The sequence below is a fragment of the Symphalangus syndactylus genome, chromosome 13 (assembly GCF_028878055.3).
Source record: "Symphalangus syndactylus isolate Jambi chromosome 13, NHGRI_mSymSyn1-v2.1_pri, whole genome shotgun sequence".
Taxonomy (NCBI): Eukaryota; Metazoa; Chordata; class Mammalia; order Primates; family Hylobatidae; genus Symphalangus; species Symphalangus syndactylus.
This window is the reverse complement of record NC_072435.2, coordinates 58435867-58454376: the sequence shown is the minus strand read 5'-3', so window position 1 is coordinate 58454376 and position 18510 is coordinate 58435867. Positions and strand designations below refer to the sequence as shown.

Sequence of the window (18510 nt, the reverse complement as noted above, 5' to 3'; positions counted from 1 at the left end):
AATGTGTTAGGTTGTCCTTGCTTTGCTGTAAAGGAAAACCTGAGACTGGGTAATTTACGAGGGAATACCTGAGACTGGGTAATTTACAAAGAAAAGAGGTTTACTCAGCTCACAGTTCTGCAGGCTGTACAGGAAGCATAACGCTAGCATCTGCTCAATTTCTGGTGAGGCCTCAGGAAGCTTCCAATCATGGTGCAAGGCAAAGGGGGAGCCAGTACATCACATGGTGAGAGCAGGAGCAAGAGAGAGTGAGGGGAAGATGCCACACACTTTTAAACAGTCAGATCTTGAGAAAATTCATTATCTCAAAAATAGCACCAAGGGGATGGCACCAAATTATTCATGAGAAATCTACCCTCATGATCCAGTCACCTCCCAGCAGGCCCCATAATATGATATGGTTTGGCTGTGTCCCCACCCAAAATCTGGACTAGATGCATAACATATCAGCCTGAGATCTTAACATTTAGATGAGGTCAGAGACTGGATGGAGATTTTGGCTTCTCACATTAAGAAGCATGTGAGAGTGTAGAATGTATAGGATAAATAATAGAATGGAAATCTGATGACTAAATTAACGGATTTTACTAGAAAATGGCCAAGGGCTTATCAGTCCCATTATCTCTTTCTGGATGCTCTGGAGGACAGCACATCCTGGCGTCTCTTACATGTGGAGCTATTTGAGTGGGTTGTAGGCCATGGAATATGGGCAGAAGTGATTGCAAAATTGTGTCTTCATTATGTTTTTCTCATTTCTGCTCCATCCTGGGGATGCCTCTTTGGACGCAATGCTTTCACTTTTCACAGTGTCCAGGATTATTGCCCTCCTCATGTGGGCTACAGGTTTGGGTGGTGGGCTGAAAGTGTCTTGATGAGACAAGATCTGGTGACCCTGAGTTGCTGGGCATAAGCTGGGCTGTCTGGTTTGTGCCTGGTTTTGGCTTCCCTGGGGGTTGGAGGGGCAGAAGGAGAGGGGTCAGATCCTAGTTGCTGTGAATTAGAGATGAACAGTGACACGCCATCTTATATCACAAACTAGAAACCATGTGAACTCCACTCTTCCCTTAGGGCTGCAGGTAGTTAGTCTTAGTGATCCTAAGTTTTGAATCATGTAAGAAAGTATCCCTTGGGCAATAGGTCTACCTGTATATTAGGAAACCCTCCTGCATATACCGTTTTAAAAAGATGCATACGCCAAATGGTGCAAAATATTATTACGTAAAAATTTAAACAGTATTCATGAGGCTCCTGTTGAATCAGTCAACGTATTATATGTTTTGACAAATATCAGAGTCTGCAAAGAAGTATCTCAGACCCTCCCCTAGCAGTATATTGTGATGATGTTGCCAATAATACAGAATATTAATAATGACAGCAATAGCTCTTATGTTCTTATCGGTGTGTTCCAGGCCCAGTGCTAAGCAATTAGTTACTTCCCACCAAACAGGTGGCTTTGTCTCATTTATTTACTGGAATTTAAAGAGTCTGGTTCTCAAATGTTTTGGAGCATCCACTTTTCCTGGACAAGTTAAGCAGAGGGCTGGGTCCCACCCCCCAGAGTACCTGATTCAGTGGATGGGGACTGAGAACTTGCATTTGTAACAAATTCCCAGGTAATACTGATGTCATCTGAAAATTATGATAGGGGAAATTTTAATATTACCATATTAAATAATTATCTTCACTTTCCTTAGGAATCTCCATCTCAAGGCTCAGAAAGATGAAGTGCTGGCGCAGGGATACACAGGGAGGAAAGTCAAGGCGTGAGTCACCTGGTAGAGACATTTGAGAGTGGGTCATTGCCTCAGATAATTTCCACGGAAATCTGTGTGCCTCTGCTTTAAGGAAAGGTGAAGCCAATCCCTTTCTTGGGAACCTTGAGAAGCCGCGTCACGGAGAACAGAAAGTGCGCTCCAGGTACCACCCGTATTCCATCAAACTACATTACCCAGAAGGCAGTGCTACAAGGGACGGAAGTCGGCCCCAAGCCGTAGACGGAAGGCGCGGAGGGGCGTTTATCGTAGCGGTGTGGCCGGGACTTCCGGCGTCCAGTCTTCGGCCGCGGTTGGGGGTGGTGTCCTTACTGATACACTGGCTGGAACGCCAGACAGGGGCCACTTTTCGAGACCAAGCAGAGACGGACAGTGAGGAGGACAGGACTCACTTACACGCTTTTATGTCAGCCGCGATCCCACCCCCACAAACGTCTGCAAAACGCTTCCTGGGGCCTTGGCGACAGCCCTGTGTCCCCGTGGCGCGCAGAGGCGGCGCCGCGAACCTTGTGCGCATTTTACACGACGGCGGGGACTGAAGTCCCTCGCAGCCCAGAGCCGGAGCCCGGGTCGGCCGAGCCCGCAGGACCGGCTTCCTCGCCGACTCTCACGGCCTCACCCCGCCCCCTGGGCCCATGGCGGCGCCGGCCTTGGTGAGTGGAGGGTTCCGCAGTCCGCGCGAGCTCGGGTCACCGCCCGCACGCACCATCCGTTGTAATAAGGGAGATGCCGGGACTCTGCGCTTATCCCTTTTGATGCCCTAGGATGTGGAGATCCCGGGAGAGGTTGAGGTGAGAGGGCAAGGGTAATCTCTTCCTACCCAGGGTCCTGAATCCAGGACAGGAGTTGTGAGAAGAGGTCCCTGTTTCTGGCTCTAACCTTGAACTGTCGCCGCGCTGCCCTCGGCCTCCATTCCCTCGGGTCCAAAATGCGAGTCTGAATAATTTTCTCTGTGGAGGGAACTGGAGCGGGTACGCTTGTGACGTGGGTCCTATCTTTCATTGCTTGGAGAGCATTAGGTGCCGTGTTTGAAGAAGGACTCCCCAGGCCCTGCTATTGTTTTAGGGGATCATTCCAGCGGAAGTCTGGCCCTACCAAAAGCTAGGAGAGGGAATGAGAGCCTCGAGGGCAAGAGGTGAGGCGGGAGCAGCATTTTTGGCAGGAGGCTAGAAGACAAGAAGCTCATTGGATTTATCTTTGCAGATGCCGTCTGTTTATTACAAATGAATCTGGCTTGCCGCCTGACAGCAGTGAATCCGTGCCCTGTTTAACACATGGTCTTGTATTTGAAAAGCAAATCCAGTATAATATTCATTAATGACAGTGTACATGAATGTATGTCTTTTGGAATGTGAGCACATAACAGGCCCCAAGTTACTCTCCAGCATGTCACACTGTTTACTCCTCATAGCTCTGATCACCTTCAGGAGTTGTCTATTCATTTTTCCTCACCCGGCCTGCTCTAACTTCAATCTAACTTTGTTCCAGGGTCTCTTCAGAGAGGGCTTCCCTGGTTGCATCATGTAAAATCTCTCTCAGTCTTTGTGGTCTTCTCACTGTTGTGTTGTTTTCTAGAGTTTTCTGACTTTATCTTGATTGTTTATTGCTGAGGATCTGTCCCCCAACCCCGGAATGTGAGCTTCTGTTCTGTTTTCCATCCCCAGGCCCAAAACTGTTCTGTTCTGGGCCTGTACCACTTAGTCGATAAGTGATTAATGAGTGAGATTCTATCCTCTGGGGCTCCCATCCTACTTAGATTTAATCTAACCCAACCCCACCCCATACCCCACCATGGCTGCAAAGTCACTGCCCAATCCACCAGGACACTCCCCTCCCATCTCTCTTGCACATGCCAAGCTCATTGGACACTTTTCTCTGTCACATTGTCCCCAGATCTCTGCAAGGCTGCTCCTGGATGTGTGCTGCATTGAGCTCTCCTAGGGTGCTACAGGAGCAAATAGGAAAAATACTAACAGCAACAAATAGTAGCTGGTCTTCACTGAGCACATTGATAATGTGCTGAGAGGCAGTTTCTGTGTATTACCTTATTTAATGCCCTTCTTCTCAGAGTATTCTTTCATTTTCCTTTCTTTACAGAAGAGGAAGCGGAGACTCAGATCTAACTACCTAAGGTTGCGTAGCTCATAAGTAACAGAAACAATCCAGTATGTTGAGCATAAAAGCCTACATTATTTATTTATTTATTTATTTTGAAAGAGGGTCTAGCTCTGTTGCTCAGGCTGGAGTGCAGTGGCCCCATCACAGCTCACTAGCAATCCTCCCCACTGAGCCTCCCGAGTAGCTAGGATTACCGGTGTGTGCCACCACACCCAGCTAATTTTTTTATTTTTTGTAGAGACGGGCTCACTGTGTTGCCCAGGCTGGCCTCAAACTCCTGAACTCAAACAGTCCTCCCACTTTGGCCTCTCAAAGCACTTACTGGCATGAGCCAATGTGCCCAGCCAAAAGCTTACATTTTTAACCAATATTGCACCCACAGTGGATTGGAGATCCCTGGGGGCAACAGCTAAAGTACACTTTGCAAGGGGAAGGTGCAGGTCTCTCTCTAGCAGGTGGGCATTAGAATGAAGGAGTCTTTGGGGAACCTTCCCGGCAAAGGGAACTGCATGGACAAAGGCAGAGGCATGAGGAGTCGTAGAGTGACACCAAGGCCTGTCATCTGCTGACATGTATCTTGTGTGATCGTCTGATGATCATGCCGACATCCCATTCTCACCCAGGACAGACATGGTGCTTAAGGCAGCTGCCCAGGTTCTTAGAATCACAGCCTGCATTGTCCTTGGCCACTTGTGTTACCTGATACCTAAGGGAAATGTGTTAACCGTGGCTCAGGAAGAAAAAGAACAGATTGGTGCTCACTGTGGGATATTCCAGGGAATCTGCAAGTCCCAGCTGCCTGAGGGTAGGGAAACCTTGTTTGAGCTCTCCCAAGCCCTAGGCAGTTGGCACCTCTTCAGGTGCCTCTTCTATGAGGCAAAGGAAGGCTCTGCTCTTCCTTCCATATCTATGGAAATATTTTCAGGAGTGGCTGAATTGTTTTAACTAAAAATTACAGGAAATATTTTTAGCCCTTGTCACTGTGGATTCACTGTGGTGTTGGAGGAGTACAGGGGTTATACCCATAGATCCTGGACCCGAGGGATGTGGGTTCAAATCCTGCTTCTGCTCATTAGACATACAACTCTGAGTGACTTGACTCTGAGCCTCAATTTGCTGATTGTGAAATGGAGATGATGATGGTATTTATATCATCAGCTATAGGATGATTATTGAGATTCACAAACACACATTGTAACACATGCTGGGCACTGCAGTGTTTGCTTTATGAACATTTTCTCATTAATTTTCACAACAGTCTGGTGAAGTGGGAACTATTAATGTATTGATGTGGAAATTGGGGCTCCAAGAAATTAAGAGACTTCTCCAAGGTCACACATCTGGCATGGGTTGGTTCAAGAGGCTGGATTTAAACTTCAGGAGCCTGATTCCAGACCTGGAGACTTTTAGTTGCTTGAACACAGCATGTAAAGCCCTCAGGTGCAGGCAAACAGTGCAGACCAGTGAGGCTCAGCTGCTGCTGCTGTGATTATTGTTTGAATTCTTATTTTTCCCCATTCTTCTAATGTCCTAGGACATTACTGTCTTCTCCTCACAGTCATATGGGATTATCATTGTCTTGTATAATTTTCCAGTGGTTTCCAACATAGGAGGCTTTTCTCTCTCACATCTTTGTATTCTGTCAGCAGCACCATCTGCCTCCACAGAGCTCATTGGTTCTCAGGAGATCTTAGTGGTTCAGGGTCTCTGGACCCTTTGCCAGTAACCAAGAAATGGGCTGTAATTTCACCTAATAGCTCCACAGCCACCTGTCACCTCTGTTTGACTTCCCAGGCATTAGTATCATTTGAAGACGTGGTTGTGACCTTCACTGGAGAGGAATGGGGGCACCTGGACCTGGCCCAGAGGACCCTGTACCAGGAGGTGATGCTGGAGACCTGCAGGCTCCTGGTCTCACTGGGTAAGACCTCATTACCCTCCCATGTAGCCTCAAACTCCTAGCCTCAAAGAGTAGCCTCAAAGAAAGAGTAGCCTCAAACTCTTAGCCTCAAGCAGGCAGCAGGAACTTGCTGGGACCTGTTATCATTTTGATTTTGCCTTTTTATAGTAACCTGTCACAGCAAGTTAACTAATATCTGTAAAGTGCTTAGAATAGAGCTGGAAACATAGCAAGTGTTCTGCATGTGTTTGTTACATTTAACAAATTAATAAATACCAAATGCTCTCCCACCTAAACCTTTAATGGCCAGTTTGCCCAGAAGTTGGTCTGAGTAGAAATGAATGGAGGTCCAAGGTCTCACTTCTTCCAGATGTTCAAATGGTTACTGTTGACAGGACTCTCCCAGCCCTGCATCCCCACAAGGGATGAGTCATGTAGGGGACCCACAGCCTCTTTGAATCCATCTTTTCTAGGCATGGCTGGTCCAGGAGCCTCAGGACCCAACCTTCCCTGATCCTGCAGCCTCAGCACGTTGTGGTCTGACCTCCTCTTCCTGGGTTTCCCTGTGTCTCAATCAAAGATTGTTATGTAAGGAACATAGTCCTCCTCAACACTTTTATCCCACTGTCTAGCACAGCTGGCCTCAGTCTGACATCCTTATCCCAGACTGCCACAAGAGGTAATTGGCCCAGCTTGGTTGAGTCAAATGTCCTCACAACCCAGTTAGCAGGACCTGTGGATAAGGGGAGGTTCTACAAGCAGCGGGTGATTGACACAGACACTAAGAAGGTGTTTGTTATCAGTGCTGCTGGTATCTTTCTCAGCAACACAGTCTCAGCTGAAAGGTCTCTTTGGCCCCTGGCACCTGCACAGTTAACCCTTATTTCCTAAGGCCTGTGCCTTGCTCAGGCCTAAGTTTATCAGATAAGTATATGTTCACTATACCCATAGGCTCTTCTCCTTGGGCATAAAAAAGCTAAACCACATTTCCCAGCCTGATACAACATGTAGCCTAATACCCAGTTCTTGTGAATGAAATGTGAATGGAAGTGATGTGTGTGTGCAGGTGGAAGTGACTACTGCCTTTCTCTCCCATTCCTCTTGGCCGGGGCAACCTTAAAGCTGCATATTGACAACAGAATGCATGTGATCCACAAATAAATACAGGGTACACAGCTTTCCTGCTGACCCACATTGGGCTGCTACAGGAGATGATTATGGAAAGGTGGCATAGACACATTCTCAAATGGCATGGATGTATGCTATCTGAGAAAGCTGTTCTTTTTTTCTTTTCTCTTTCCTGTCTCTTGAATGTTGAGTGTTGGTTGGCTTAGGGCTGAATCTTTAACACTCCCGTAGCTGTTGGTGAATTTCCTCCTCAGTAGAAAGAGTAGCCTCAAACTCCCAGCCTCGAGCAGGCAGCAGGAACTTGCTGGGACCTGGTATCATTTTGATTTTGCCATTTTTATAGTAACCTGTCACAGCAAGTTAACTAATATCTGTGAAGTGCTTAGAATAGAGCTGGAAACATAGCAAGTGTTCTGCATGTGTTTGTTACATTTAACAAATTAATAAATACCAAATGCTCTCCCACCTAAACCTTTAATGGCCAGTTTGCCCAGAAGTTGGTCTGAGTAGAAATGAATGGAGGTCCAAGGTCTCACTTCTTCCAGATGTTCAAATGGTTACTGTCATCAGGGCTCTCCCAGCCCTGTGTCCCCACAAGGGATGAGTCATTGATGAAGTAAACGTGGTATTATTTTCTGATAACTGTGATTAGCTGTCAAAAGGAGATGTATGGGGAACAGCATTCCAGGAGGAGGGACCAACATGAGCAGCATCCTTGTGGGAGAAGGGTGCTTGATTCCTTAAGAGAGATGAAGGTAGGCCTCATTCCCCTTTAATGCTGCTCATCACCCAGCTCAGTGCCAGGCATATGGCAGAACGTTGGCTGAGTGTGCATGTGGCATGTAAGTGTGTGTAATCCTATGGTGAACATTTGCTAAGTGACAGCTGGATGCATGCCAGGACAAGATTTTCCGGTTGATGCTTCTGGGTCCTGGTGCCTCAGTCATTGACTTCTCTCCAGAGTCTTCTGTCTTAGCCTTCACAGTTGGCAAAATGTGTGTGGCTGCATGTGGAAGAAGACCACCTCCTGCCAGTTTTACCCTGAAAATAATTTCTTACTTCACCTAATGAGAAGCCCTGAGGTGCTACTGACTCCTGGCTTGGTCGATGCCAATCCATGCTAACCCAGTTCTCCGTCTGCTTTCTCTCCTTGGTCTAGGGCCCTGGCCAGTACCCTTGCGGGGCAGTAGGCCTCCATGTTCAGCTTCAGTCACTGGCCTGCCTCACACAACTGACTATCAATAGATGCCATTCATCAGGTGATTTAGTCCTGTGTTTTTCAAACATCATGGGCACCAGAATCACCTGGGGAGCTTTAAAAACTACCAGCACTCAGTCCTTCTGCTCAGAGATTTGGTTTAATTTGTTCTGTTTTTGGAACTGAGTGTTGCTAGGTAGTTTTGATGCACAGGGTGGTTGAATCCTACTGACTTAGGTTAATTAGGGAATACTTTTGGTGAGGCAGGGGAGGGCCCTTTCTGGGGTTTCATTGCAGTATGTTAAATGTATATATTCCTTTACACCTCAGACTCTTCTTTTTGTCTTTACCTATATACCATACTCCATTTGTTTCTCCATGCACAGGGCATCCTGTTCCCAAACCAGAGCTGATCTATCTACTGGAACATGGACAGGAACTGTGGACAGTGAAGAGAGGCCTCTCCCAAAGCACCTGCGCAGGTTGGTGACTGAGAGTCTGGCAGCGGGTATCAGGGCAGCCTGCAGACCACCCAGGCATCACTGTGTCTGAAATGCCATGGGCAGCTATTTTGTGGTCTTGAGCAGTCATGGAGCCCTTGACCCCATGGTCCCCCGTCTTCCCACTCCTGTCACACACTCTTTGCCTTTATTCAGGTTGGAATATGTTAGTTAGGAGACAGATTCTAGGCTTTAATGATTTGCCACTCACTAGCCTCATGACTCTGGAGAAGTTGTGTGATGTCACTGTGCCTTTGGTATGTAAGTTAGGCTGAGTTAATTACCTTCTCTGAAAAATAAACTCCAAAATCATGGTGACTTAACAGATTAAGTTTTGTTTTGTTTTGTTTTGTTTTTTTCATCCATGCCATAGCCCAATGTGGGTCAGCAGGAAAGCTGTGTACCCTGTATTTATTTGTGGATCACATGCATTCTGTTGTCAATATGCAGCTTTAAGGTTGCCCCGGCCAAGAGGAATGGGAGAGAAAGGCAGTAGTCACTTCCACCTGCACACACACATCACTTCCATTCACATTTCATTCACAAGAACTGGGTATTAGGCTACATGTTGTATCAGGCTGGGAAATGTGGTTTAGCTTTTTTATGCCCAAGGAGAAGAGCCTATGGGTATAGTGAACATATACTTATCTGATAAACTTAGCCTACATTTGAAAGATAGTGATAATAGTTTCTGTATGACTGGGTTGTTTGGGAATGTGATTGCATAACAGCAAACTGCCTAGCACACTGCCTGACCCAGAGTGGCTCAACAGAAGTTACCTATTAGTAATATTCATGTAGTGTTAGTCATAAGGAATAGTGATAGCTCAGATGTTCTTCTGCATTCAGAAGACAGTCCTTTCTTTTCCTGCAGATTACTATTTCAAACTACACTCTGCATCCCACCATTTTTCACCTTCTCCAGCCCGTCATTTATTGATCCATCCATCCATCCTTTCATTTGTGTATCAGATACACAGAAGCACTCCCTAGCCCTGTTGTTTTCTGGCCCTCCTGTCTTCTAAAACCTCAAGGTGACGATTGCCTTTGTCAGTCTCCACATCTCGGCTGCCAGAGGAAGCTAGAGCCATCAAGCAGGTGGATTTGTGACACTGCAGATTCACCATGTCAACCCTGTAGTGTCCTTCTTGCCTGCTCAGCCAGCCTTCACCCCTCTCCCCCATTCCACATCTTCACTTGAATGTCTCAGAGGCACCTCACACTCATCATGCCTCAAAAGGACCTCATGATCACCCCATTTTCAGCTAATGCCCCTTTCAATGAGTGGAGAAGGCTAAAAACAAATGTGGACAACCCCTCAACACCTCCATCTCCCTCATACCCAATATCCAGCCATCCCCGAATCTTGGCCATTTTACATCACTCATGTCTCCTGAATCCTCACCTTCACCAGTTTCCATCAGCTCCAGCATTAGTACTCTAGGCCAAGTGATTATCTCTTGCCCGCATAATGCTACCAGATTCCTCACTGTTTTCCCCACATGTGCTCTGTGCGTCTGGTCAGCCCTGTGTGTTATATCTGCATCCACTCACATGTTCCATGTATCACCGCCTCCCTTGCCACTGATGTCAGAGCATCTGACCTACTTTATGAATAAAGCCTACACACTTGATTTTCTTGCTTTTTGACACTTACTGATTCACGTTCATCTGACTTATCCTGCAGCTTCCTTCTCACTTCTGTGGAAGAGTTATCATCCTGGCCATGGCTAATTTCTCCAGCAGAATCTAGATTACACTTTCTGCCTTCTCAGGTGTATTAGCCATCTACTATTAATATGTAACAATGTTACCACAAACCCTGCAGCTGAAAACATCACTCATTTATTATCTCCCACCTATGGTTTAGGAGTCCAGGCACAGCTTAGCTGGGTCCTCTCAGGCCTGTCATAGGCAGCTCATAGCTCATCATCACCGTCAGCTCACTTCTTCAAATCAAGCCACTGTGTGAGACTCCAGCAAGACGGATGTTCCAGTCTTATAAAATTACATATATTTTATCATGTACATTCCATCATCTTTGCCATATTCTATACTTAAGAAGCAAATTGAGGTCCTGCCAACATTTTAACAGGGGGACTACAAAAGAGTGTGAACACTATGACTTGGGGATCATGAGAAGCCATACATGAATCTCTTTGCTGTGTCAGGGAACATGCTTCTTCACTTATTTCCTACCTCTTCTATATTTTCATTCCCTCTCTACTCAACGTTAAAAAAAATGATGATGTTTCTGATACCTGGGGGAAACTTTTTTTTTTTAGTGCTCTTACGTACGTCTCCAGCAGCATCTAAATATTGTTGACTGTATTTCACCTGAACAGCCAAGCTTCTTGGAGAAGTCTTCTCATTCTTTGAAGAGACATCTACACAAGACCTTCCTTTATTTATTTTTTCCCTTATTTTTGTACTAAGGTGCAATTTATACATAATAAGTGTACAAATCACAAAGTTTCATTTCTATAAAATTTTATATATGTACGAGTCAGAGAAACCACTTCACAGTTCAAGAAATACAGTGTTTTCAGCACTTAACAGGCTCCTTGTGCTCATTCTTTGTCAATATCCCCTTCTATAAAAGTAGCCAGTGTTTACACTCTATATCACCATACATTAGTTTTGAAGGCATATAAATAGAACCCCCCAGTACATACTCTGTCCTGACTTATTTTGTTAATCTTTATGACTCAGATTGATTGATGTGGTTGCATATAGTTGGAGTTAGTTCATTACCATCATTGAATGAATAGACTACATATACCCATTTTCCTATTGATAGACATTTGACTTGGTCTCCATTTTTGGAATATTATGAAGACTACTCTTATGAATATTCTTGATTGCATTTTTTGTTGGATGTAAACCCATATTTCTGTTGGGAATATACATACAAGTGGACTGGCCAGATCAAGTGTGGGCATATGATTAGCTTTAATTGAAACCACCAGTTTCAGAGTAACTGCACCATTTCACATTTCCACCAGCCACGTATGAGAGTCTTCATTGTTCCACGTACGCCTGAGCAGTTGGTGTCTTTCCCTTTACTCTTTGACGCCTGGTAGTGGTGTTTCTCAGCACCACAGCACTTAAAGTGTTCTTGCCCCAGTCACTGTTGCCATCCTGATTGCTAAATTCAACTATAATGATAATAGACAGTGGTCTACAGTTTACCGAACATTTACCCTTTGTCACACAAATGAACTTTTGTTTGCTTTTGTTTTTTTTTTTGAGACAGGATCTCACTCTGTTGCCTAGGCTAGTGTGCAGTGGCACAATCTCGGCTCACTGCAGCCTCTGCCTCCTTGGGTTCAAGTGATTCTCGTGCCTCAGCCTCCTGAGTAACTGGGATTACAGGCATGCACCACCACACCTGGCTGATTGGTTTGTATTTTTAGTAGAGATAGGGTTTTGCTGTGTTGGCCAGGCTGGTAACTCCTGGCCTCAAGTGATCTTCCTGCCTCAGCCTCCCAAAGTGCTGGGATAACAGGTGAGCCCCCACACCCAGCCACAAATCAACATTTTATATGCTTTTTCTCTTAACAACTTGTAGGCAGGAACTGAGAGTATCCCAGTTTTTCAGATGAGGAAAGTGAATCTTAGTCTGCTCCGGCTGCTGTGATAAAATACTGTAGACTGCGTGGCTTATATAGCAGAAATGTATTTTCTCTCAGGTCTAGAAGCCGCAAGTCTAAGGGCAGGGTACCAGCATTGTTGAGTTCTGATAAGGGCTGTCTTCTCAGCTTGCAGACAGCTGCCTTCTCACTTTGTGCTCACATGGCCTGCCCTCAGTGCCTTCACTTCTTACAAGAGGTTTACCACGTTGGCCAGGTTGGTCTTGAACTCCCGACCTTCAGTGATCCGCCTGTCTTGGCCTTCCAAAGTGCTGGGATTACAGGCATGAGCCACCATGCCTGGCTCCCCTCTGACTTTCATAATTGGCCCTGAGTGTGCAGAATTAGAAAAATTATAAATAATGATTTATGACACATTGTCATCATTAGTCAATGCATGTCCTGGTTTTTTGTTTTATTTTCTTTCATTGTATTTTATTAATATATTTATTCATCTTCCTTTAAAAAGATTGTAATGAACACCTACAAACCTTTTGCCAAGTACAAGAACATTACCTGCTTCCTGCATCTGTTGTTGTGTTTCTTTCCTTTCCCATTCCTATGCTGCCTTCCTTGCATACATGGCCACTTTAAGATTTGTTATTCCATTGCTTATTCTGTAGGAAGATTCAGGTTTTTTTCATAAATATAGGCTATTCAGATACTCTGTTTTTGCTTGTCTGTTTTGGTAATTTGAGTAATTTAAAATATTTGCCCACTTTGTCTTCCCATTACTTTTTAAGATTGTTTCATCTCAAAATGGTAAATTTTATATTTTATCACAATAAAAACTCAGAAAAATAAATTTAACATATCTACATATCTTTTTATAATGCCATTTAAAACTGATAAACCTTCTCAAAAAAATAAAAGGTTGTTACATTGTATTCTTGTGTGTGTGTATTTTGCTTTTTTTGAACATTATAAAAAGTGTATTGTGGTTTATATTGTCTTCTGGCATTTTCACTCTTTAGTCAACAGTAAGTTACTAACATTCATGATGCATATAGCTGTAGTTCACTCATTTTTTTCCTGCTATAGTCAATTGCATGAATATAACACAATGTATTTATCCATTTTCAGGGAGAGCTTGAAAATGTTTGCTTATTGTTTTTTGTTATCACAAACAATGCTGCCATAATTCATATATATGTGTCCTCAGGCACATCTATAGGAATTTCTCTTAGTAAAGTTCCTTGGACTGGCATTTCTGGATTATAAGATAAGCAAAAGGAGAATTTTACTAGATAATGCTCTGTTGTTTCCTAAAATGGTTATACCCATTTCACTTCCCTTGCCTTATCTGAACGATTTCATAGAACAACATCCTCTTCAATAGTTGATGTTGTCTAGTCCTTTAGTTTTTTCAACCTAGTGAGTATAAAATGGGGCATCTCATTGTGGTCCTAATTTGTTTGTCCCTTATTACCAAGAAAGGTGAACACTTCTTATGTTGATTAGTTAATGTATGTCTTCTGTGAAATATCAGTGCATAATATGTTCATTTTTCATTTTGGGGTAGAGTGAAGTTCCCAACCATTATTGTGAGTTTATTTCTCCTTTCAACTCAGTTTTTGGTTCATGTATTTTGAGGCTCCAGTGTTTGGCGCATACAGATTTAAGATAATTTTGTCTTCCTGGTGCCATGGTCTTCTCTTCATCTTGTGAAGCCCCTCTTTGTCTCATTTTCTTAGGTCTATAGTTTGCTATCTGATTGTTTGCTTTTTTGTTTATTATATTTACTCTAGTCAAATTGACTACTCTTTTCATTTATGATTAATGCTTTTATATCTTGTTCTGGAAATCTTTCTCAAAAGATACTCATTTTTATTATATACGAAATGTGTTTAATATTTAGCTTCTGATAGTTGAAACTTAATCACTGTGGAGGTAATTCTGTATGTGGTATGAGGTAGGAATATTATTTCATTTTTCTTCATGTGGCAAATAATTTTTCTGGATCCATTTATTGAATGGTTCCTCCTTTTCCCAGTGGCCTTCTCTGCTGCTTCTATCATATATCAAAGTTACATGTATACATTTCTGAGTTCTCTATTTCATTTTTCGCTTTCACCATTTGTCTTATATTTATGCCTAATCACACTGCCTGAATGCATATAGTTTCATCATAATACTAATTCCTCATAGGGTAAGGCCCCTGCTTTATTCTTCAGAGTTATCCTGGTCTGTATATCAGCTGACTGGTCTCTATCCACAATCAGCTTGTCAATATCTATGAAAAACCCTATTGAGATTTTATCTGATGTTGTATTGAATTTAGAATTGAATTTAGGGAGAACTGACAACTTTATATTGATTAATCTCTTTTCATATAGATCTTCTTTAGTGTGTTAAGTTTTATAATTTTCTTCATGTAGATCTTACCTATTTTGTGTATGTTCACTTAGTGTTTATTCAGACATTGTGGACTCATTATGATCATCTAGCGGCTTCTCACCCTCCTCACTTTTACACAGGCGAGAATCCTGAGAATCTGTTTCTTCTCTGTCTCTGCCTGCCTTTCCATCCTCATCTCCATCATCTCATCCCATTTACATTACTCAGCAATCAGCATTCTCTCAAGACTTTCAGCCCTTGTACATTCTATTTTCATCTGCTGAAGTTTCTCTCCTAATTCCTCTGTCTGGGATCTCCTACTCTCCTTTTTAAAGAAAGCCCACATAGCTCACCTTTTCTTGGTGCTGTGATCCGAGACATCCTCTGATCCCTCTCTGTCATCTGGGCCATGTTAAGTGTACCTTCCCTACATTGTCATAGTGTCATGAGACTGCCTCTGTCAGAGCACATTCATCACACACATTGTAACTATTAGTCTGCCCACTCCCCCTCATTTGGGAGAGTGAGGAGCAGTCTCCATTCCAGATTCTCTGTCCCCTGCCCTTGCTTTTCCTTCTGGGTTTCCTTTTAAAGATCTCAAGAGTCCAAGAATTAGGAAAGAAATTGCAAGCCTGGTTTTGAGAGATGTAAAAATGCAGTAGGCATCAAAGACACTGTTTTCACCTTCATTCTTCTGCTAAAGTGGTGATTGTGTTTGTTCTGTTGACATCACTAATGTTCAGTTTTTTTTATATTGGATTTCCTTCAGATGAAAAAGCAAAACCCAAGACTACAGAGCCTACTGCTTCTCAGCTGGCCTTCTCTGAGGAATCCTCTTTCCAGGAACTTCTGGCACAGAGATCCTCAAGAGATTACAGGTTGGGGCAAGCTAGAGATGAAGAAAAGCTAATAGAAATTCAGGAAGGGAACTTGAGGCCAGGAACAAACCCCCACAAAGAGATATGTCCTGGGAAGGTGAGCTATAAACATGATGATTTGGAGCCAGATGATAGTCTGGGCTTAAGGGTTTTACAGGAACGAGTCACTCCACAAGATGCTCTGCATGAACGTGACTCTCAAGGACCAGGAAAAGACCCCATGACTGATGCAAGGAATAACCCTTACACATGCACGGAATGTGGGAAAATGTTTAGCAAGAAGTGGGCCCTTGTTCGGCATCAACAGATTCATGCTGGAGTGAAGCCCTATGAGTGCAATGAGTGTGGGAAAGCCTGTCGTTATATGGCTGATGTCATTCGACATATGAGGCTTCATACTGGGGAAAAACCATATAAGTGTATTGAGTGTGGGAAAGCCTTCAAACGCAGGTTTCACCTCACGGAGCACCAGCGTATTCACACCGGAGATAAGCCCTATGAGTGCAAAGAATGTGGCAAAGCATTCACCCACCGCTCTTCTTTTATCCAGCATAATATGACTCACACTCGAGAAAAACCCTTTTTATGCAAAGAATGTGGGAAAGCTTTTTACTACAGCTCCTCATTTGCTCAACACATGAGGATTCATACTGGAAAGAAACTCTATGAGTGCAGTGAATGTGGAAAGGCCTTCACACACCGCTCCACATTTATCCAGCACAATATGACCCACACGGGAGAAAAACCATTTTTATGTAAAGAATGTGGAAAAGCCTTTTGCCTCAACTCATCCTTCACTCAGCACATGAGGATTCACACTGGAGAGAAACCCTATGAGTGCAGTGAATGTGGAAAGGCCTTTACTCATCGCTCCACTTTCATCCGACATAAGAGGACCCATACCGGAGAGAAGCCCTTTGAGTGCAAAGAATGTGGGAAGGCCTTTTGTGACAGCTCTTCCTTAATTCAACACATGAGGATTCACACTGGTGAGAAGCCTTATGAGTGCAGTGAATGTGGAAAGGCCTTTACACACCACTCTGTTTTTATTCGACATAATAGGACCCACAGTGGACAAAAACTCTTGGAGTGCAAAGAATGTGCAAAAGCCTTTTACTATAGCTCTTCCTTCACTCGACACATGAGGATTCACACTGGAGAGAAGCCCTATGTTTGTAGAGAATGTGGAAAGGCTTTTACCCAACCTGCAAATTTTGTCCGGCATAATAGGATCCACACTGGAGAAAAACCCTTTGAATGCAAAGAATGTGAGAAAGCCTTCTGTGACAACTTTGCTTTAACTCAGCACATGAGAACTCACACTGGAGAGAAACCCTTTGAATGCAATGAATGTGGAAAGACCTTCAGCCACAGTTCATCATTCACTCACCATCGAAAGATTCATACCAGAGTTTAAAAGATACAGGAAGGCGTTTTACAAGTGTGTTTGTCTTTAGTGAACTCATAGTGGTGACATACCTTTCCTTTTGAATATAACTATTGAGGGAAATATTTTGGCCAGAGAAATGTCTTAGTATCTGATAATTTATACTAACTAGAAACATAATTGTCCTTGTGAAATCTTTTTATGGCAGGTAATCACTTGTCATCCAAAGAATTATATTAAACATTGACCCAGTTTAGAGCCTTACACTGTACCTGAGAATAATCAAGGGGAGAGAGCTGGTGGTTAACATGCATTTAGGTAAAATGTCAGGAACAACTTTCCTCTTATTAATACTATAAATCCATCTCAAGCATATTTTAAAATAATGAGAGATGGAGGAAACAATCTAGAAGATAAAAGAAAAAGATGTGCATAACTTGTTTTCAGTTTCACTGTTTATGACAGTTTGTCATTTGGCGGGTTGGGGGATGGAGCAGGGAATAAGACACTGAAAAAGTCTCATCCCCTTTGTGTGTTTTACATATATATATCTCTAAGTCCAGAGCCAGGAGAGTTGGACCACTGAGGGCAGCTCTGCCAACATTTATTAGAAGTATTCATTGTTCCAAAACTGTCATCTCTACCCTTGAGGGAGTGTGTCTTTGTGAGAAATATAAAGGCTTGAGTCATGAAATACTTAACATATGTGCACATGTACACACGTACATTTATATATGCAGTGAATTGTTACTCGTGGTAGTTAGGTTCTGTGAATTTTCTGTGCACACTGAATTAGTGAATGCTGAATGATTGTTGCTAGGGGAAATACAGGGTTAGCTTCTGTGAGCCTCTGATCCAAACATTTTTATCAACCAATCAACACATAACCTTCTTCTATGGGTATTTGTTTGTTTATTTGTTTAAAGATACCTTATCAGTGTTTCTTGAATAATTATAATTATTCTTTATAATAAAAATATTTTAATTATAGCATGTTTGTGTAATGTACTCAGTATATTATTGTACTGCTTTAACTCTTAATTATGTACACACAGTACACATATACAGTATTCATGTACAATAAACACAGTAAACTGTACAGTACTCATACAGTAAATGGTACTGTGAACACGTATACTATACAGTATAGTCATGCCAATAAAGATAGTCCTGGGGGAAAAACATTAAAGATTAAAAAAAGATTAAAATTGTACTTTTGATGGAGCTACAAGATGTGTGATGGGACAGTGCACTGTATGGTTAAACTGCTTGACTTTGACTTACCCCAAAAAAATAAGGAAGAGGTTGATGCAATTTACTCTGCAGAAGAGGAAGGCATTTCTGAGGGTGCCTTATCAACATCTGGCAGTTTTACTTCAGGAGGCTGACTTTTGCCACTTGTTGACAGCATCAGCAGTTTTCCCTCCTGAACTGGCATGAAAAATTGCATCAGCCTTGTCTGGCTTTTCGCCTAAAGTGTTTTTATCTTTTTTGAGACAGGGTCTCACTCTGTTGCCCAGGCTAGAGCACAGTGGAATGATCACGGCTGACTGCAGCCTTGCCTCCTAGGCTGAAGCAGTCCTCCCACCTGAGCCTCCCGAGTAGCTGGGATCACAGGTATGTGCCATAATGCCCAGCTAATTTGTTTTTTTGTAGAGAT

General features: G+C 43.2%; 1 protein-coding gene across 1 annotated transcript; it reads left to right on the top strand.

Moving 5' to 3' along the window:
- The first annotated feature begins 2288 nt into the window (after nucleotides 1-2288).
- On the top strand, nucleotides 2289-17840 carry ZNF599 (zinc finger protein 599). The gene is made up of 4 exons (XM_055236820.2): nucleotides 2289-2425; nucleotides 5685-5811; nucleotides 8503-8598; nucleotides 15355-17840. Exons 1-4 carry the CDS (start codon nucleotides 2408-2410, stop codon nucleotides 16878-16880), a joined length of 1767 nt encoding a protein of 588 aa, XP_055092795.1. The 5' UTR covers nucleotides 2289-2407; the 3' UTR covers nucleotides 16881-17840.
- The last annotated feature ends 670 nt before the right edge of the window (nucleotides 17841-18510 follow it).